The sequence below is a fragment of the Peromyscus leucopus genome, chromosome 6 (assembly GCF_004664715.2).
Source record: "Peromyscus leucopus breed LL Stock chromosome 6, UCI_PerLeu_2.1, whole genome shotgun sequence".
NCBI lineage: Eukaryota > Metazoa > Chordata > Mammalia > Rodentia > Cricetidae > Peromyscus > Peromyscus leucopus.
In genome coordinates, this window is record NC_051068.1 from 59,264,962 (window position 1) to 59,286,827 (window position 21,866).

The 21,866-nt window shown below is 41.1% G+C and overlaps 1 protein-coding gene across 1 annotated transcript in view; it reads left to right on the forward strand.

Annotated features, from left to right (window-relative positions):
* The window catches only part of Map9 (microtubule associated protein 9), a 30,248-nt gene extending 9,571 nt beyond the window's left edge, over positions 1 to 20,677 (forward strand). Inside the window, exons 6-14 of the mRNA XM_028880137.2 lie at positions 2,453 to 2,546; positions 4,928 to 5,178; positions 6,960 to 7,030; positions 8,354 to 8,522; positions 9,263 to 9,352; positions 10,552 to 10,713; positions 10,844 to 10,989; positions 11,156 to 11,288; positions 16,539 to 20,677. Coding sequence (XP_028735970.1) covers positions 2,453 to 2,546; positions 4,928 to 5,178; positions 6,960 to 7,030; positions 8,354 to 8,522; positions 9,263 to 9,352; positions 10,552 to 10,713; positions 10,844 to 10,989; positions 11,156 to 11,288; positions 16,539 to 16,661 — 1,239 coding nt within the window. The 3' untranslated portion in view covers positions 16,662 to 20,677. The remainder of the gene's footprint in view (positions 1 to 2,452; positions 2,547 to 4,927; positions 5,179 to 6,959; positions 7,031 to 8,353; positions 8,523 to 9,262; positions 9,353 to 10,551; positions 10,714 to 10,843; positions 10,990 to 11,155; positions 11,289 to 16,538) is intronic.
* Positions 20,678 to 21,866: the final 1,189 nt, after the last annotated feature.

Sequence of the window (21,866 nt, forward strand, 5' to 3'; positions counted from 1 at the left end):
GTACCTGGAGTCCGTGGATTCCTGCCACTAAGTCAGACCCCGGAGCCACATCTCCTTTAGAGCTGACGGTTTTGATCTCACTTGTGGCTCCTCTGGCTAGTGCTTAATTTATTCTGAAAAACCAAGAGAGGAACTGGAACAGTGATTTTATGTATTTAATACAATTACCTGCTCAATTGGATATTGCATTGGTTTCCTGTAGCTGCCGGAACAAACTGCCACAAGCCGGGAGATTGACAAGAGGAGAAATTTGGTCTCCCTGTTCTGAAATCTAGATGTCAGGCCACTCTCTCTAAGGCCCTAGAGAGGGCCTTTCTTCTTGTCTCTTCCCAGTATGCCAGCTGCCATCTGCCCTCCTTGGTCTAAGGAGACATCACATCACCCTGCGGTTGTCTCCAGGCCTTGTGTCTCCTCCTCCTTTTCTGAAACAAATACTGTCAGAGTTAGGGCAGCATGCCTTCATCTTAACTACAGTGATATCTGTAAATATGGTACTTACAAGTGAAGACCTCTGGGTAGACATGCTTGGGGAAGAGAGCGCCATTCATTCAGGGACAGATTCTTTTTTTAATGATTTACTTATTTTATGTGCATTGACGTTTTGATTGTGTGTATGTCTGTGTGAGGGTGTCAGATCCCCTGGAACTGGAGTTATAGATAGTTGTGAGCTGCCATGTGGGTGCTGGGAATTGAACCCAGGGTCTTTGAAAGATCAGCCAGTGCTCTTCACCCCTGAGCCATCTCTCCAGTCCAAGGGACAGATTCTTAACTGTACAGGTTTCCTTGGATTTCCCCCTGACTTGAAATGAGATGTATGTGTGTGCTCCGCCCTCCCCCCACCCCCAGTAGTGTCATGCTCTTGCAGAAAGGAGCATGTACGCATGTACGTATTAAATACGTACCCAGCCATAACCCCTCTGCCTCAGCAGTGACACTGTTCCTCCCTTCCCGGCTGCTTTCCTCGTGTCTGCCATCACGCTCGTTGTGTTTTGTGTTGGACTTCTTGTTTGTAAGGCATGGAGTCTTCCCATGCTGTGAGGTGGTCTTGAAGACACATTCACAAGTGTCTGACATAGCCCACAATGGAGAACTGCTGTCCTGTTGGGCACTCTGTTTTTGACGATTAAATGTTCCCTAGTGCTCACTGTAAGTCTCCTGGCTGTGCTCTGACTCTTCTTTTTTTTTTTTTTGGTTTTTTGAGACAGGGTTTCTCTGTGTAGCTTTGCGCCTTTCCTGGAGCTCACTTGGTAGCCCAGGCTGGCCTCGAACTCACAGAGATCCGCCTGCCTCTGCCTCCCGAGTGCTGGGATTAAAGGCGTGCGCCACCAACGCCCGGCCATGCTCTGACTCTTCTATAAGGTCACTCTCATGGGGATTTCACATGGAGTGTGACCAGGCCTTCTCTTCCCTGGGTGCGTGATCTTTGTCTCTTCAGTGGTCAGTTCCACGAGTGTTCAGTGGCGCTCAAGCCCTTTCATCTTGGTGTGAGCTCTCTGATCAACTTCACCTTCTCCTCTGCCTCAACCCCGCAGATCCCACACCAGACAGGGAAGAGGTGGAAGTGAATGACCTTTGCTTCCTCTCTGCACGTTCTTCTTGCCTTTCCTCAGTGTGCATACCTGTGCGCATGACTGATGAGCATATCAATTATACACTTCCTGCCTTAAACCCTGATTGATCAAGACACTGTAAGCTTGGTGCTTTGATTTCTTACTCTGTTGTTAAACCTTCCATCTATACATGTCTGAAGTCCATTGCTGTATGAGGATTTTTTTCAGATGTTGTAATCAGGCTTAAATGTCAGATGGGATTACTTCTCATTTATTGTGTTTGCCTTTCTGTGTCTCCTCTCTATTTACAAGAAGTTTGTTATAAAACACAAAATTATGAAAAGTTAAATTAGAAGGTTCACCAGTTACACTATTTGGGACTGGAGACTTGTTTTGGAGAGGTCTGTGCCATTTTGTTTTTTTTTTTTCTTTCTTATTTCTATTTTGTTTTACATTTTATATACTTACTAACTTTGTTTGTTTGTTGCCTCTGTGACTCTGTGTATGCTGTGGTTTGCCTGGGGAGGAAAGAGGACATCTCTGTGGAATTTCAAATCTTCCGGCCTTACATGGGTTGTGGGGATTGAACTTAGGTGGTCAGGCTTGTACAGCAAGTGCTTTATCTCCTGAGCCATCTTGCTGGCCCTTGTTTTTTTCTTCCTGATAGTTTGGCATGTGTTGTTGAAGGCAGAAGAGAGTGTCCCATCCACAGGAGCTGGGATTACAGGCCGTTGTGGGATGCCCACATTGGTTCTAGGAACTGAGCTGGGGTCCTGTGGAAGAACAGGAAACACTGTTAATCCTTGAGTCAACTTTCCAGCACACACAGACAACGTTAATGATCTCTGTTGCCTCTGGGAATCCTTAGGGCTAACCTTATATGGTAAATACTTTCTTAACAGGACTCGCTCTTACAAAGTCTGACCTCATCATCCCTCAAAGAAAGCCCTGGAAAATGCACCTCACCAGAATCTCAGGAAAAAGCATCCATAAAAGGTAGTCATACCTATTACTATACCTTGTTTGGGAACTCTGTATGACTCAGTGTCCTGTCTGCAAGGGAAACTGCATTTTGCATATTTATGGGAAAAGATACATTTGCTTTTGTGTGAGTTTTAACCCTGATTATGCAATGACTGGGTGACATTACAATATAGAAGTTAAATTCCCAGTGCCTCAGATTCCCCGCTGTACTGTAGAACTGTCTCAAAAGGCTGTTGTGAAAAGTAAGTGTTAAAGTCTTTTTTGTCCCCAGCAAAGTCTCAAGGACAGCTAGAATGATCATTTAAGGGGAACCTGTATTACGTGTTTGATGCTATAATCATGCAGATAACACAGCGTAATGGCTACCTGGACTTTGTATCCAGACATAGACAGATGGACACAGTAGCAAGGTTCTCCGGACCTGTGAATTATCCTTAGAGTCATCTACCTCATGTGGTTGGGAGAATTTTAAAAATTAGTAATGCTTAGAAGGCCATGAGACCACTACCAGAGTAAGTGCATATTAAATGTGAGGAGTGTGTTGGGAATGTCATTTCCTTGGTTAATGTTGGAGCATGTGTAGCTTGATGCAGCCAAAAAGAGCTGGTTGCAGGGACTGTAGTGTGGGACTAGCATTCAGTAAGTGCTATGCAGGTTAATTTTAGTCAACTTGGTATATGCCTAGACATGTCTCAGAAGAGGGAATCTCAGCTGAGGGCATGCTTGCTTCATCTTGGTCTTGTGGCAAGATGATGGATCATTTTCTTGATTAATGATTTATGTGGTTAGAACCAGCCTGTTGTAGGTGATGTCACCCTTGGGCAGGTGGTCCTGTGTAGTACAAGAAAGCAAGCTGAACAAACCATGGGATTTAAGCCAGTAAATAGTGTTCCTCCGTGGGCTTCACTCCAGTTCCTGCCTTGAGTCCCTGCCCTGGCTTCCCACAGTAATGGACTTTGAACAGGTCATGCAAGCCAAACAAACCCTTTCCTTCCCAAGGTGGTTTTGTTCAGTGTTTTATCATAGCAACAAAGAAGTAGACAAGGATATTTACTTATGATGTAGTGTAATTTTTGTCATTTCACAGATTTAAAAGAAAAAAAAAAAAAAAGTGCAGAGTTATTGAGACACATACCTAAGGTCTGTGATGGAGACATGGTTTGAGCACCTCCTAAATCCTTGTTCTTTTCACAGCTCCAAAGAGTCCAATAATGAATTGAGTCATGGATGCTCTTCAAATTCAAACCTAACAGCTGTAATGACTAAGTGATTTTGAAACTTAGTGACTCCCCAAAATCTGCCCCCCAAATAGCCATAATGAAAGCCTCAGAGTTAAGACCTTTCAGTGACTGGAAGTTAGATCTTGGTGGAAATCAAAACTGCTCATCCACAGGGATGGCTGCTGGCTCTTCTGTTGAACATCACTCAGTGATCACTGGCTTCCTTCTGTTGGCTGTCCCGAAGTGTCATAGAGTCAGTATAAATAGAAGCAGTTCTTCTTCTGGGCAGCTTAGGCTTGTGCCGAGGAGTCCTGAGTGTTCAACAGGCCAGTCCTTGGTCCCCTCTTTGTGTGAGATGATGAAGAAATGAAGGGGTGAAGCGGGCCTGAGCCCGGTTAGAACTCTGCGTAAGATGAGTTACAGGGGATGATGCTTCTCTCCCCATCTCTGCAGTTCACCTGAGCTGCTGCTACCTGCGGTGCTGTGGAACTGTTTGCCTCCTGATTTCCCAGCATGCTCTCTTAGCTTTAATTGGATGGATATTTCGGTTTCAGTTACTTGATTTGTACATCCACATGTTCTCCTTTCCTTGGGGGTAATTATTCCATTCTAATTATACATATGCTGTTATTTTCTAAGTATGAGGCTTGTCAAATGTTAGGTTGAATAAGTATCTTTGCACTCATAGATTAAGTGTGTTCAAATTTAACTGGATAGTTTTCATTGTGTTTTATTTTGTAAGAGAAAAGGAGATTATAGTCAGGCATCATAGCACATGCCTTTAATTCCAGCACTTGGGAGGTAAAGGAAGATGGTTCAGGGGTTCAAGGCCAGCCTCACCTATAGGACGCCCTGCTTCCAAAAGAGGGAATCAGCAATTAAGAGCACATATTACTGCTATTATAGAGGACACCAGTTCAGTTCCCAGCACCCACATCAGGCAGCTCACAACTGCCTGTGACTCCAGCTGCTGGGGATTTTGACTCCTCTGACCTCTGAGAAGGACACCTGCATTCCTATTCACACACACACACACACACACACACACACACACACACACACACACACATTTAAAAAAGTTATAACAACACTCATTTGAAGGATAGTAAATGAATCTGTCATACACCATGTAGAATCAGAAGGATTTAGTGCTCTCGCTCCGCCTCTAAACAGATCATGATGGAGAACCGACTGAAATCTGGGATTCCTTGATATCAAATGAAAATGAAGAAAATTCGGTTTTGGTAAACTGTGTTACTCCTGAACTTGAGCAGCCCAAGGCAGGTCTCCCTAAGGCGGCTACAGATGACACTGAAGAAGAAAAAGAGAAGGCTGCATTTACTGATGATGACTTCACCACTGACCCACTGCTCTCCACGTCCCCGAGTGTCATAACACCCACTGAGACAGCAGAGCCAACCAAGGTACATCTGTAATGGATAGCACTGGCCCTGCACCTCACACAGGAAATAGAACCTGCAAGTATCTCATTTCCGTCTTCACACTCCTATAGCAGTGTGGAGAACATCTTTTGATAGTGGTATTTTCAAGTAGATGTTACTTAATTCAACTGAATTTCAATTTCACGGCAAGTTTGCACTTGGCAGAATGAAGCCAAGTGTTCACTGGAAAGTGTCAGGCATAGTATTATAATTTAAAATATTTCATAATCACATAGTATATGTGTCTCTTCATAGGTTTCTATAGATTAGGTCATAAAAATACAACTGTCTAGAACAGCTATGAAGATGTTACATCAGTGAAATTTTAATATCTCTTCAAACATAGACAACTTTCATGAAAGGTTTGAAGAGCACCTTGGCTACATAGTGAGTTCCAGGCCAGTGTAAGCTATATGAGACCCTATTGAGAGAGACAGAGACAGAGAAACAGATGAGGGAGAGTATAAAGAAGGAGGGAGAGAGGGAAAGGAAAAGAGAAGGGAAGGTTTTTAAAGTGCTTTTCAATGTCTGTCCCTTTTCAAGTGGGTGAACAGGGACGGTGGTCAGGAAGATGATGGTAATGTTTGGAGTGGATTTGTGTTTTCTAGGATGATTTTGCCCTATGATAAGACTTGTCAGAGTCCAGGGCTTTTACAGTGGACAGTGCGGCACTTGTGATCTTTATTTCTCTCAAACTGCAATGCCTATGGCTATCCATTTCCAGTGACTGAGAACTGGCTTACATAATACAAAATCCAATGTGAATGCATCCAAATTAAAATACATAGTTTACACACTATGATAAGGCCAGGGTCTTCTTCCGAGGTGAACTTTGGTTTTATTCTCATGCTCTACTGAATGATCCTTCCTACTTGGAACCCAGTAATCCCCCTGTTGCGGTTTATTTGTTGTTTCTGGGTGTCTTAGTTAGGGTTTCTATTGCTGCAAGGAGACACCATGACCACAGCAACTCTTGTAAGGAAAACATTTCATTGAGGGAGCTTGCTTACAGTTTCAGAGGTTCAGTCCATTATCATCATGGCAGGAGCATGGCACTGTGCAGACAGACATGGTGCTGGCAAAGTTGTTGAGAGTCCTATATCTTGTAGGTAACAAAAAATGGTCTCAGTGTCACACTGAGAGAGGGAAGCTTGAGCAGAAGAGACCTCAAAGCCCATCCCCACAGTGACACACTTCCCCCAACAAGGCCACACCTACTCCAACAAAGCCACACCTCCTAATAGTGCCACTCCCTTTGAGGACCACTTTCTTTCAAACCACCACACTGGGCATGAGTGGCATCTGTGCTTCTTTCCACCATCTGATGAGCTCCCCAATGCTCCTCAGAATGCGTACTCCTCTCCTGTCTCACTGAGCCTCAGCACTGTGTTTGTGCACGTGTTAACCGCGGCTGGGCACCTGGGCTTTCTTTGTTTCTGTAGACCCTCACATTGCCCTCCACTCCCCCTTGCGGCTCCCACCATGCTCCCAGGGCCCTCCCCGGGTCATCTTCACCTGAGCAGCCCCTCAGCCCCTCTCTAGCCACTCACTGTCCCAGTGTTGGCTGTTTCATGAGCCACAGTCCTTCTGCGATCGTGCCATTCATGCTTAGGATGCTTCAGACCTGGAGGGTAACCAGGGCACTGACCCAGTGCCTAGAGTGCTTGACACTAGATATAGAACAGTGCTGACTTCTTCAGTTTTGCTTCCCAGCCTGACATAATCATGGTGAGTGATCCAGTTATGTGTTTTTCTTCTACTAGAAATCAAATGAAGATCGAAACATGAAGAATAAAAAGTCAACGACTAATAGAATATCCAGTGCCTCTGGCAGGTAAAAGTTACCAACATCATCATGTATGGGCTCACATTCTAGCAAAAACGATCCTTAGTCTAGAATCCACGAGACAAATTTCCCTTGCTGTCAGGGATTTCTCTAGTAATTTCCATTGTCAGATGGGATAGATATCTCATGATGAAACTCTCAGTCGGTTTCATTCTTCTGTAGAAAGATCTCCATTTATTCAGTATTCTTGGGTTTTTCTCTCCAGCTGCGTTTTTAGTTTTTTCCTAATCCCACTGCAGAACTCCTTGGCTAACGCTCCGGTTTTGATGAGACTCTGTATAGACGGTTGTAAAGCTGAAATCCAGCACCGTTTTTCTATTAAGTGTTTTTGTCAAACACAGGAAAAAAATGCACAGTCTCCAGGGGCTAAATGGGTGTATTAAAATGATAAGATCTGAAGCTAAGCATGTTGGCACATACCTGTCACGCAGCACTCAGGAGGCTGGAGCAGGAGGATTGCTGTGCATTCAGGGCCAACTTGAACTACATAGTCATGCCCTGTCTCACATCAAACCAGGTGATAAATAATAATAACACTAAATGCTGAGAATCCATAGGGCTCCCTCCCTACTCTCTGACTGATGTTGCCAACTCATCAGTGTCCTGGAGATCTTCTGACTCCTTTACATTACTAGACAAATGAAGCCGGACAGCCAACTCGGCCAGTACGTCGGTATTTTACATTTTATGAGCCGTTCTATTCCTGCCTCAACCACTCAGCTCTGCCATTGCAGCCCGAAGGAGGGGTGGGGCATATGCAAATGAGTAACTAGAGTTGCCATGCAGTAAGCTTCATTCATCGAAAGAGAAGATAGGCCAGGTTTTCCCATAAATATCTGAAATACAGGGTCCTATTCTTCTAAATTCATAGAGTATATCAAGTAACAGAATAATACAATAACATATTCAAAGAGTGATTAAAATCTACTTTTACTGGTAGTTTTTAATGTATTTTAAGATGTGGCTTATGTTTCAAACTATAGTTCCAAGTTATAAAGTTTAAATTATGATAGCAAAACTAAAAAAACATGACTTTTCACTGGATTATTTTCAAAGTAATTATAATTCATTGCATTTAGTCATAATTTTGTTTCATTTTGATTGCTTGAGACAGGGTCCCACATTTAACCCAGGGTAGCTTGGAACCTACTGTGTATATCAGGCTGGCCTTGAACTCATGTCACAGTCTCCTGAGTGTGGGATTATACATGTGAGGTATCACACCTGGTTTTAGAATGTAGTTTTAGAGATAATAACTGTATATCTGGCAGCTCTATCTCACTTGCTCTTGGTCCATTTGGAACTTTTCAGGCTTATGACCTCAGAGTTTTTAAAGAAATCCGGCCCCACAAGGAGAAGTCCATCTGCAGCTACCCCTTCTCACTATTTAGGGTCTTTGAAAGTTTTGGACAAGAAACCATCACGGAAGCAGAGCCTAGAGCCAGATAAAGCTGATCACATAAGGGCAGCTGTTTATCAGGTAAAATGGAAACTATTTCTTAAAAAAGAGTTGATCATTTCCACAGGCCTGCTCATCATTAATAACTCGCCATCTACAATGATAACTTGTTACTCACTGTCATTGGAAAGTTTTTTTTTTTTTTTTTTTTTTGTTTTTTTTTTTTGTAGAAGTGTGTGCTCAATCCTAAGGGTTTTTCTGAATTATTTGCTGCCATGTTTTGTTTAAAATATAAAAATAATGTTTTTAAGGAAAGAGAAGATACTGTTATAATTTATAGAAATTTAGCAAAAGCCACTTTGTTGTAAATCTACATGTATTTTATCATGTTTCTTCTGAAAGTTTATACTGTTCATGATCAAATTTTTTAAACTTTTTCTTGAAACAGACTAAGATTTTCCTACTTTTTTCCCCCACAATTTCAAGAAAGATCCTTTTTGTTATGTTACGCAGAATATAATCTCCTTTGGAAATTTTTACACTTGAATTTCAGTATAAAATGTTGACATATTTAGCCATTATATGAAATCATTGAGGTCTTACAATACAAGAAAGATAATACACAGAAGATTTTTTTAGACAGCAATATTTATCTCTAAGTTTTACAGTATCACTGGAAAAAGAATACTATTTTTGACAAAATACATAAATTTCTTGGTTTCTTTTTTAAACTTTGAACAAATATTTCAAAAGTAAATAAAAATTCTGTGTCATTTGGACACCTTATAGTATCATATAACCTTTTTTTTTTAATTTCACAGGAGTGGTTAGAAAAGAAAAATGTGTATTTACATGAAATGCACAGAATAAAAAGAATTGAAAGTGAAAACTTAAGGATCCAAAATGAACAGGTATCATAAAAGAAAGAATTTTATGTCAGTAAAAGATCTCTGGATATTTGATGTTACCAAATGAACTGCTTTGAAGTGGTAAAAGTGTACATAAAAGAACTGATTTCTGATTTCATTTTTGGGTTCAATTTAACTTTTACATAAAAACACATACACTTTAAGTTTCATATGAAGGGGTGAGGCACAGCAGGGCTGACTATTATTAACTTAGTGTTTGTGTGACCCCCAAATTCAGTCTCAGAAATTGACATTGATTAGAGTCCGGCAGGGACGTAGTCAGTATACACCAGCTTCGTTTTCCTCCTGTCTTCCTTGCCAACCGCTGCTATGGCTCTTGACCCACATTCCCCTTCGCTGCATGAGACTTGTCCAGCCCTTCCTGTGATTTCACTCTGCCCCCTCACCTGCCTGAGAGCCCACAGTGCGCTCAGATCTTTCTTTTCTTCCCACTTCATTGGATCGATCCACACTAAAGTAGGTCGACAGGGAAATAGTCTGGAAAAGAGCAGCCCGGGGCCAGTCAGTTCTTTGGGTGGCTCCAGGGGCTGTGCCTCTGAGCTCCTTTGTGCCCTTGTACTGCTGTGTGGGACCTGGGGTACTTTGGCTTCTGAATTATGTCACCTCCATGGTGCAATCTATGTCTTCTAAATATTGGCCTTAATGGGCTTAGAGAATAAGTTTGTAACATAGCTGTAGTTAGTACTGCCCCTACACGTTTTACAGTGTGGTTCCTTTATTTGACATTTGGTATATGATCATGTCATAGGAATATCATGCTTTCCTATCAAAACGGGGTTCAATCCAGACACCTGTACCTACTGTGTGCCTTAGGAAATTTACCTTGCTTTAAAATCTTTTAACTTTCATCATTTTTTTACTAAACATTTTACAGTACCAGTTCGCCTGTTGTCGTTCATTTTGAAAACATTTATTTAGCATACTTCCAAAGTCAATAGATGCTTCTTTCTCATGAATACAAAATAGGTCAACACCTGATAAGTGCTTTGACATTCTAAAAGGCAGTCAATTTTTGTACATCAACTTGTCCAAGTAATTCTTAAATAAATTACCTGCTTTGTAACTTCTTTGTATGGCAACTGTTGAAAGATTAAAGACAAATACATATTTATCTATCTGTGTCTAGGCCTGGATTCGGGTCTAGATATATTTACGTATGCCATTTTTTTTAATCAAAATAGAAAAGAGCTGCTAAAAGAGAGGAAGCATTAGCATCATTTGAGGCCTGGAAGGCTATGAAAGAAAAGGAAGCAAAGAAAATAGCTGCAAAAAAGAGGCTGGAGGAAAAGAACAAGAAGAAAACGGAAGAAGAGAATGCCGTGAGGAAAGGCGAGGCCCTGCAGGTGAGTACCCCCGGCCTTGACTCTGACTGGAGTTGTGCGCCACACTTGTGCTTGAGTGAAGGATCCATTGTACTTTTACTGACCTCAGAAAAGTCGTGGCAAGTAAGAAAACCACTCTGAACTCTTTTAGGCATTTGAAAAATGGAAAGAGAAGAAGCTGGAATACCTCAAAGAGAAGACCAGGAAGGAGAAAGAATTTGAGAGAGCAAAGAAACAGAAAGAAGAAGAAACAGTTGCTGAGAAAAAGAAAGACAGTTTAACTGCTTTTGAGAAATGGTAATCCTGCATGATGCGCAGTTCAGTGGTTTCAAGCTAATACTTGAGGCTTTCCTAGGACCTCCTGCTTACAGGTCTACTCAAACTCACCGCTTCCAAAGCTACATTAGGACATCTCTAGTGTATAGTCTCCTTTAACTTCCAGTGTTTCATTTCTCCTACACAGGAGTGAAAAAAAGGAAGCCCTTCTCAAGCAAAAGGAAAAGGAGAAAATAAACGAGAGAAGAAAGGAAGAGCTGAAGAGAGCGGAGAAGAAAGACAAAGACAAGCAAGCCATCAGTGAATACGAAAAGTGGCTGGTAGGTGTTGCGTGTGATGAACTTCCTTTTTAGCTGGCTCTTTATTCCTTTTCTGCCTCTCATTCCCACTCTGTTCTGCCTGGAGACTGCCTTGCTGAGCTCAGCCTTCTGCAGATCAGATGCCCCCAGGGCCTCTCTTCTGTCCATGCTTCTGAGGTTGACGCAAGCATCTGAGCTTACATCAGTTGTCATGTTCTAGGCCTGCATCCCCACCTCCGTCCCTCCCCGTCGTCATGCCTGTTCTTCCTTCTGTGCTTCTTGCCTCTGACGTCCTAGAAGGCAGACAGGTGCACTGAGGGTGCCGAGGCTTCTAGGCAGAATCAGTCATTGCGTGCTGTAGCACTGACACTGATGGTGAGGAACTTACTCCATTTCTTAGACTCTTTTGCTGTTGCTCATGATCCGGGGAAAAGGGTCTTATTTAGACATTGTCCAATGAGAGGATCAGTACTGAAGTTGGAAGGTACAATATCCAGCTGCCCTTTACTAGATGGTTGAGTAATAAATATTTGGTTTTAATTTACATATGTTAACAGGTTACTTCTGGTACTGTCAAGCAAAATACAATCTTCCATTTTAAAACAAATACTCATTTTGTTAATTTTGAATAAATAACACCCATAAATATTGTACTTCGTGCAAGAAGATGACATCTTATAAATAGTTTATATAAAATTTCTCCACAATCCTTTTAGTAGTTTTTTTTTTTTTTTTTCAATCTGACTTAACTGGATTCATCTCAATCTGCTAAAAACATCATTGTGAGTATTTTTTGACTTGCATACCTCAGCCTGAACTTGAGCATGTTTTCATTTATAAATATGTGTTAATAATGGATATTCTGTAAATTCTCCCTTCATAGATGCACACATTTTTCTGTTGGATTGTCTCTGTCGTACTGATTTCTAAAAGCCTCTTCAGTAGGGAATTCCTCTATAATTTCTAATGAAGATGCAATGTTTGCACCCGCTCTGTTCTTGCTTTCCCAACTTTGTTACTAGTGTCTCAGGCCGTGCCAATTCCACTTCATTTTGGATTTCTGTCTTTTCTCTTGGTCTCTGAGTCTCAACCCTAGGTGAAAAGCCCTTCCCCATATTTGGAGCTACTGGGTCTCCTTCATTCATTTACGACTCCAATATCTCACTATCTTAGCATTTTCTCTGCCTTCAAGTTATTTTCTTATACAATGTGAAATTTGATTCAACTTAACTTTCCCAGGATGTATGTTTTACAAACCAGCACATCTTTTCCTGGTGGTTTAGAGCTCATCTTCATGATAGATCCCTGCATTTGACGTTCTGTTTCTTGACCTTGTGCCCCATTGCTCAGTCTCATTATACATGTAATTTCTCTAGTACCGGTCAGTTTCCTTACGAGGCCTCACGTGTCATGTGTGGATCTGCATGCTTCCCCATCACAGTTCCTCGTTCACAGTGCTTCTCGCTGTGCTTCCCTGTTTTTCGTATACATTTTAGAATTAGCACTTCCTAGAGCACAAAAGACCACGTTAAACTCCTTAAAAGTGGTCCGCTATACAACATTGAGGTGTAAAGTGAATGATCATGTAGGACCAACCTAAGGAACTCTGTAGAACTCTCCTGCAGGCCAAGACTTGAGGAAATGCAGCACAAAGCTCTTGGGTAGGAATGACCTTAAAATGGTGATATAAAGACGTCCATTCTGTCTGAGTCAGCAGAGTCCTGATTGTGAAAAACCAGTATCATTGTCGTTCTGTGTGGAACAGTGTGTTGGCGTGATCCCGTTCTCATCAGTCTATTCCTCAAAGTCTTCACAGCTAGCGCTGCCTCGTGCAGTAGGACTTCACTCTGGAGGGCTTCCCAGAGCAGGATCAGATCCCACACTGCTGCCCCACTCTCCATCTTCCCCATTTGTTACTTTACACTCGCTGCTGGCGGAACAAAGTGTGGTGAAGGGGGGAGAGTGGAGAGGAAGGAGCTCGGCTGCCCACAACTGTCAGCATACCTCACTAAATTCTTGTAGTTGTTTTAGCGGTGACATTGTTGATTCCTCGTGAGGGTGATGGCTGTCTACTTCCTGGCTTTTCAGCATCCTCCTAGTAAGGTCACACTTGTCTCAGGTTTTATCTTAGAAAGTAGGTTGGAGAAAAAGAAGCGTGGCTGGATCAAGTGAACTAAAGACAGCTTTTCCTTTGGAAGGTTCTAAATCGTTCCCCTTTGCTTCAGTAGGAGCCTCAAGCATTCAGACCCTCTCATGGAACAAGGCTTTGAACGTTAAGACCTCTCCTCACTTCTCTTGCCTTATGAATATTGTCTGCGAATGGAAATCTTACATTGTCATACTGTTTGCATGACACTTCTCAATCTTCATATATACTGTTGAATGATGCAGACAGCCAACACCCACTCTGGTGTCTTCTCCAAGCCATCAGCCTACAGCGACAGGCTTGTCTAAGGGTCTCATGGAAACTGCTGCTTTTCTGAACAATGTGAGGAAGCCACATACAGGAGAAACTTCAAAACTTTTGTTCTTAGCAGAGAAACAGAAACAGAGAAACAATCCAAGTTTCAGGATGGAAAAGCAAGTGCTGTTCAGACACTAAGTAAAATGTGTCTAGATGAGTTTGTAGACTTTGTATTAACCCCTAAATGAACATTAACTCAACAGAAGTGTAAATGAGAAGAGGCTCGAATTCACCTGCTGTAATAATGTAGAAACATGAAAGATACCACTTCAACAATAATAGGAAATGCCACTAATCCTCTATCCGAGCAATAAAATAGAAATATATCATGCCTCCCCTCTGTGAAGCTGCGTTCTTTCTATCTCCTTGAATTATCTGCCTCATGTGTCATAGAAATTAATCAGAAATAAAAATGAAGTAATGAAATCTACTCAGCATCCCCTTCCAGCTCTGATCCCTCATATTCTGCTTTTCTTAATTTCAGGGATTCTTCACTTTTTCCAGCGCTCTCCACCCTTGCCCTGTCCCTGTCTCCAGCACAACCAAAGCCAAGCTAGAAAAGTTCTGGCTTTTACCAAGCCACCTGATACCACAACACTTGATTCACTGTCCCTGTATGAAAATAGAGCGCGCGCGCGCACACACACACACACACACACACACACACACGTCCTTCGCTAATTATGTCCCTAGTTGCAGTGTTCTGAATTCTGGATGTTACCATGGCCTACTGTTATTGGTGTCCTTTTCTCATCTGGGGCCACTGTTCCTTCCCCCAAACTTTGGTCACAGTGGCATCACCAGCTCCCAGCTCCTTCTGAGCTGTGACACTTCAAACCTCTCTGCTTGAAACCTCTTTTCCCACAGAATCTGCAAATGTTTTCTCTTTCCACTGTGTGTCCCTTTAGATTGATGTTCCTTTAATCCACTCTTTGGTGGGAGCACGTGACCCTTTGATTCTTTGTTTCAGAGAAACTCACCCAATTTTGAATCTTATGCTATTAATTTACTTGTTTCTCACCTGTCCATTTTGAAAGTTTTCTGGGCAACAGAAGCCATGTGTATGTGAGTGTGTGAGTGTGTGTGTTTGGATTTGATAAGCACTTTGTGTTTGACACCAAGTAGAAGCTGAGTGCTTGACATTTGAATGAAGAAACAAAAATCAAGGCTGCCTGGTGCCAGAAGAATTCGAGCTCCATCAACACCTCAGAACCTTTTTATGTAGGAACGTGGTGTGTGAGGAGCAGCATGAATTAGGGTGGCAGCAGAGTGGCTATGGGGTAATTCCTTTGATATTTAGACTCCAAAGCTTAGCTTGGAAACAGGAAAAAAAATGCCAAAGGGATTAATGCAATAAATAGGAACTTACAAGCAATTGGACAAACCGAAAGAAAACGTAACACTGTGTTCTTCCAGTCTCCTGGATCTGACGCACTTTCTAAACCATTAAATGCTCAGTCACCAGGGAATGAAGTGGTGCTATCAAACTGAAGAGCGTTAGCATATAGTAATCTAAAGCTCAGTGTAGGTGCTGGTGGGCAAGTCAGTTCCTCCAGCTGCTATGGGAATAAATGGTTGTTTGGTGAAACTGAACGTATGTAAACACTGCCAAAAAGGTTGGGAGAGGGGAGCTGTGGTGGGGGAGCTAACACAGAGCCTTGAGAGTTGGGGTTGTGTTCACTGGGTAATCACCTATTGTTAATATTACACAGTTTTCTGTAGTTGAATTATTTCTTAATACATTGTGAAAAAGTTAACACTAGAATAGCGTAAACAAAATCACACAAAACAATATTTATATTTGAAAATACTCAAACTAATAAAAATTAAAAGTACTGTTATCCATTCATTTAGATAAATCAAGTAATTAAACAAAAAAAAAAATCACAGAAAGGACAACATACTGTTTTAAAATGTGCTCAAGCACAATAAAAAATAAAAGGTGAGACTAGATTTTCAAGAATCTGGATATCCTGTGTTGCCAGTCAGACGTCACTCTTGCAGGTCTCCTGGAAATTCGTCCTCTGAAGGTCATCACTATCTTTTTATAATCATGATGTTTGTTATAAAACTGCACACTCAACGATTTTTGGTTTTAGTTTTTGAAGCAGAGTCTTGCTGTGTGGACAAAGCCGCCTCCAGCTTATGATCCTCCTCTCTCTTAGCTCCCAAGTGCTGGCTTATGCGTGCATCACTGTGCCTCCGATTCACCACCTGTCATGTTGTGCAGCCTCCCCTCTTCTCTATTCTTCCTCTTCTCCATTTCCTATCATCGTCCTCAATGTCTACTCCAGACAAGGTCTCACTCTGTAGCCCAGGCTGTCTGGAATTCACTCTGTAGCCCAGGATGGCCTCTGGTTCATGGCAATCCTCCTGCCTGAGCCTCCTGAGTATTGTAAGCTTCCATAGCTATTGGACATTTTTACTGTAACTTTCAACCTTTAAAAAAGTGAAGGCAGCTATGGCGGTTCACGCCTTTAATCCCATCAGTTGGGAGGAGGAGGCTAGAGGATTAGAGTTCAAGGTCCTCGTTGACGAGGCTTTTGAGTGTCTATCTCAAAAACCAAGGAAACAAACAAAATGTGACATTAATACCTATTAATAGTAAATTTGTGTATGCTCATACAAATCAGCAATATTCCCTAGCTACTTTTTCTTCATAACTAATCAAGAAATTGTATACAAAGATCTTATAATGAATTATTTTCTTCCAGCAATCCAATTCAATAACAAGTTCGCACAGTGTATGTAAACTTAGAGTTTTCTGTTTTGATTTCTGTTTTTCTTTTATCTTTTTTTTCCTTTAGGAAAAGAAAGAAAGGCAGGAAAGAATTGAACGTAAACAAAAGAAGCGCCATTCCTTCCTTGAAAGCGAGACACACCCTCCATGGAGCCCTCCAAGCAGAACTCTGCCCTCGAAAGTATTTTGACAGTTCTGGTTCTTGATTTATCAGTTCACCAACTTTACCCATGGATTTAAAACCATTCATCTTATTATTTCTGGTTAGAAGAATCTATTTTAATTACCTGCAGGAACTTCTGTGGAGCATGAAAGAGATACTTCACAGTTTAATCAGTGGAAGCAATTATCTGAAGTGTAGATCAACTGCCTCAGACAAGAAGCTAGTCAGATTGCTGGGACAATCCAGATGCATGAAGCTTTATCATGTCCTAATCATTCCTGAAGTGGGGTGGTCTGTGGTCACTGTCACTGAGTTCTGTGTCCTTTTATAGCATGTTTGACCCCACTGATGGAAGGATGCCATCTAGGTACCGCAGTTATAGGAATGATTCAGTCCCTGGAAGCTTGTGCTTCTCCATTGGAGTTTGGGAATTAAGGGTCCCTGGGGAGTATGGACATATTATGTCGTCTAATGTGAGTTTTCAGCTCAGAGCAGCATCTTCGCTACGCAAGTTAGAATTGTGATCAGTTGAGGCCTCAGAGCTTTAGTCAGTAAAGTCACTTTAGTTAAGAACTTGGCCTTATGGGTTAGTCTCAGTGTGTGTTGCCTGTGTGGGGCTTACGTGACAATCGCAGCCACTTCGATAATGGGCTCACTTCTGAAATTTTTCTTTCTAAATTCTATTTCAATTTGCTTATTATTTGCTTAACACCAAAAGCCATCAATTTGATGGTAGTGTTGTCTTATGTAGTAGTTGTGAAAATTTCATAGGGGTTCAGGGTCACTATCAAAATTCTTTTTAGACTAAAGGTATAAAGATAAATGAAGGCAACTCCCACCTTCTAGAGTGTTTCAACTTGCATTTAGAGGCAGCTGAATAAGAAAGCAAGTTTGGAAAAATATTCAAGAACTTCTATTTCTTGATTTATTTGACCTCTTTTTCTCCCAGTATCAACTAGTCCCATACTGGCCTGTTCATCTCTTAAAACAGACCAGTTGTTGGAATGCTGTTGTAGGCAATAATGCAATGCAGAGACAATCAATGGGAAATGTAGTTGTTACTGTTCACTAAGCTCTTACGTCATCTCTGCTGTTACAAGTGGAATTTGTCAACTTTGTCACAACGATTCAGCGTAGGTGTTATTAGCTTTATTGTGCAGATAAAAATACTGAGGCTTAGAAAGTCCAAAGTAACTTGCCATACAGCTAACATATGAGTCGTGGGACCAAAACCCATTGTCTCCCTTGAGACCTTAGTGACCTCAGAGACTGTGGCTGACTTCTGACTTCAACCTTGCAAATGCTTGAGACTCCAAGGGTATAAATCATGCACTGTTGGTGAGACATGCTCCTTTCTTAGTGTCTCTAGATGCTGGACCTCCTTACTTATTTAAAATGAAGTGAGGATTCATGAGATTTTGGATGTTCATCTTAGTGTCAACAAAGCCAGCAAATTGTGTAAAACCAAACTATAGGATGTGCACAAAACAGAAGTCATGCACTGCTTTGTAGCATTACAGAGCAGATAAAATCACATGACAGACATCCATAGATGAAGCTAGAAGCTTCTGATACTGCCAGAAGTCATCACTGAAAGGTTATCAGCAGTGTGGGGTATGGGATTTAGGACTGGAATTTTTGTGTTTTCCCATGAACAACCAAGCCTGCCAGAATAGATTCATATAAGCTTCTTGTATTGAAATAAATAGGTAGAGATAAAAAGGGGTTTGCACATTGTGAGGAATGAAAAGGAAGATCAGACAATGGTGTGGCTCTCCCATGGCCACTTTCTACAGTGTTGTATTTGTTATTGCTGTTAGCGCCTAAATCATGCGAAATGGATGATATAAGTTAACTCATGTGAAGTATTTGGAACATAAGGACTCAGTGAATATTCATTATCATATTTATTTACCACAGTCCCCACTTCATGGACTTGAGATCAGTGTGGGATGAGCAGGACAGTAGTTATTTGGCATATATTTTTAGCATACAGAAGAACTCAGTCTTCTGGTCCTTCTTTGATGTACCAATCACAGTCAAGTGCAGCCAGGGAATGAATCCTCTGAGAAGACACCTGAATACTGTTTTTTGTTTGTTTGTTTGTTTGTTTGTTTGTTTGTTTGTTTTTAAGATTGTTTCTGAAGAGAATTAAGTGATAAGTGAAGATGTACCCAATGGCCCAAGATGTCATTCCCTCAAATATGATTAAGGATGAGTATGTTTATAGAGTAAATAAAAAGTTTTTTTACCAATTTAGAACAACCTATATTCAATCTGTATAGAATTTATCTAGTTCAATAAAATTACCCCTTCTGCTGTATCAAAAATACAACAGAGCATTGGACAGTGAGTGAACATCCAGTTCTGTAATGTGGCAGTCTGAGTTCCAGAGGGAAGAATCGAACCTGGTAAGATTATCTTAATGTATTTGCCTGTTTAATAAATAAGACTTTCTCATATTTCCTTAAAAAGTACCAAATATTGATATAGATTCACTTATAATAATGAAAAATAAAACTCTTACATGAAAGTAAGTTTCATAATAACAGCAAAATATATCACGCATATCAAAAGGAATGAAACGGCACTTTAGGTGTGGAAGAGTTAATGTTTTCTTAAGGAAATAAGCTAAGAACAACTCAGAGTAATGGTATTGCAGTAGCCTGTGTGTGTGTTACTCTAGAAGGTTCACTGGTTTAGATTGTAATGATAACTGATGTTTTTACTGTTGCCAAAGTGGTACCTCGTAGGAGCATGGTAGCCACAGTTGGATGGTCCTCGGAGTGATGTAGCTGTTAATCAACCCAGACCAGACTGTTCTATGCTGAATACTGTGATGTCCAACACTTTTGCCAACCTCAGATGCCTGGTGTTATCTTATCATTCAGGTCGACAGCAGGCCCTTTGCCTATCATTCCACAGCTGTGGTAGTCTGCTAAAATGCTCACACAAAGTTTAGTTAGTGATAGCTGGTTGTGGCTCTCTCCTGTTTCCCTTTTCTCCCCAGCCTTACAGGAGAACAGCTGTCTGGGTGTTCACACTGCTATTTAAAGTATAAGGAAATAGTGGCACTTCTTAAATCCTAAGTCATAGCCTAAGATACAATAGAGACAGAAGGTTTCACAAAATAGGGAAAAGTGCATGCTAGTCAAAATCATTCTCAAAAATAAGATAGTACAGGAAACAAATTTGCCTAATTTAATTCTGATTCTTAGTTCAATTGTACTGTTCTAAAAGGCATTTGAAAACCTGTATGTGTCCATTCTACACAAAGCAAATGTGTTATTGATTTTCCTCATTCCTAATTACACTGACTGATAGAATAACGGAATGCTATGTAGGTGATGAACTGGAGACACAAGCCCTTTTATTTTAAAATGTTATGTGATACTGGTAGTTTGAAATGTTGTGCTACATAGAGTGGTAACTGTATAAGAGTAACCAGAGTATGTGAAATTCTTGGTGCTGAACTTAGGGTGTCTTGGGGGTTATTGGGGGAGATATAGTTAATGCCTGCTCCATAGTAATACATTTTTGTTTCATACTTAATTTATTAAAGCTAGCCATTCGTGGTTTATTTTATTGAGTGTTATAATTTATTGGCTATATGCCAAGTGTTAATAAATGTGATGTTTATTTCTGAGCTAAAGATAAAATATGTCATGTTGATACATCTTTTATTGGAAATGAATAGTGGACAGGAAGTGATTTTCAATGTAAGATTTGGATATGAAACTGATTTTACAGTACAGATTGCAAAAGTGACAGAGTTATTACGTGATTAGAAAACGCAGATTAGTGAAGTCAACGTATTTCCATTCCTCCATGATAACTGCAGTTAACCCGGTATTTGCACTCACCTGTCTTTATTTTCTAGTGAGTACACTACTGTTGCTGAATGTAAGGGATGAGGGGGCAGCTCCTGCTCTACTCCTGGGTCTCTGTCTCTCTCCTCTCTCTGTATTATCTAAGTGTAAATACATATATGTATGTGTTTATAATCTGTATTTGATCATTGGAATAAAAATGAGATCAAGCCATCATTTGTTAACTGGAATCTTTATTAAACAATTCCTCAAGAACATATTTCCACAGGGACATAACTCTAATGATTTTTATTCTGTACCTACAATTTATTTCTAGGTAATTTGTCCTCAAAGTGTCATAGTGTGTAGCCAGTATCATTGTAGTAAATATCTATAATAATAATGATGGTGAACTTTACTGAATCCATATAGTTAAGTGAAAGGTGACAATACTTATATATTAGAATGTCAGAAAGCCCCTTGGGCTGTGAAATAGAGGTGTTATACAAAGGCCTTCCCTGACTGCAGTCCTCATGTGAGGCCAAGTCATCACAGATCATCTAGGTCATTTGAAACAAGGTCATCAGTACTGCAGATTTAGTATGTCACCTCTCCCTGTATATTATGTCACCAAGGTTTTTCCTCATCACTGTCGAGTCACATGTGTCATACCGTCAATACACACACACACACACACACACACACACACACACACACACACACACACACACACGGCCTCATTAAACTTGGCAAATGTTCTACAATTGAGTCACAGTTCCAGTCCTCTATACTTCACTGGTAACCCACCTGAGTGTTTTCACTCCCACCATCTAGTTTTCTGAAAATGCAACTTTATTTTAGTTTTGACTTTCTTTCCTCCTCTACATGCCAAATGACTACAGTGTAGAGAGCTTCGCCAGTAAAGACCACAGGCTCGAGGAGGCAATCAGGGGCACTGGAAGGATGGACGGGAAGGGAGCTTGGCAACAGCCAGTAGTAGCCTAGGTGAATTTTCTATTTTTAAACATCTCTGTCCACATCTACTAAACAAACAGCTCATAGCACTGACCCTGGAAGTTCCAAATGAAACAGATCTACAAAGCTTCCTGGTCCGATTTTCTTTCTCAGAAATTCCCAATTGCTGTGCCAAAGGTGCACACGTGAGCGAGAGCACTCGGAAAGACACAGATTTTACAGGCTTGGTTCTGTCAGGGCAGCCAGGGGAACATGATCAGAGTTCCTGTGGAGTCAGTCACCTCTGGCCATGAAACTGCCTCATATGAGCTTCTGGGAGAATGTCACCTTGGGGACTTGGGCTTGTTGATATGTCTCTCTATGCCTACTAATTGCTACAAAATGAGGAACACACAGCAGTCATCTTAGAGTCGTTTGTGACATGGAGTCCACTTTGCATGCCTGTGAA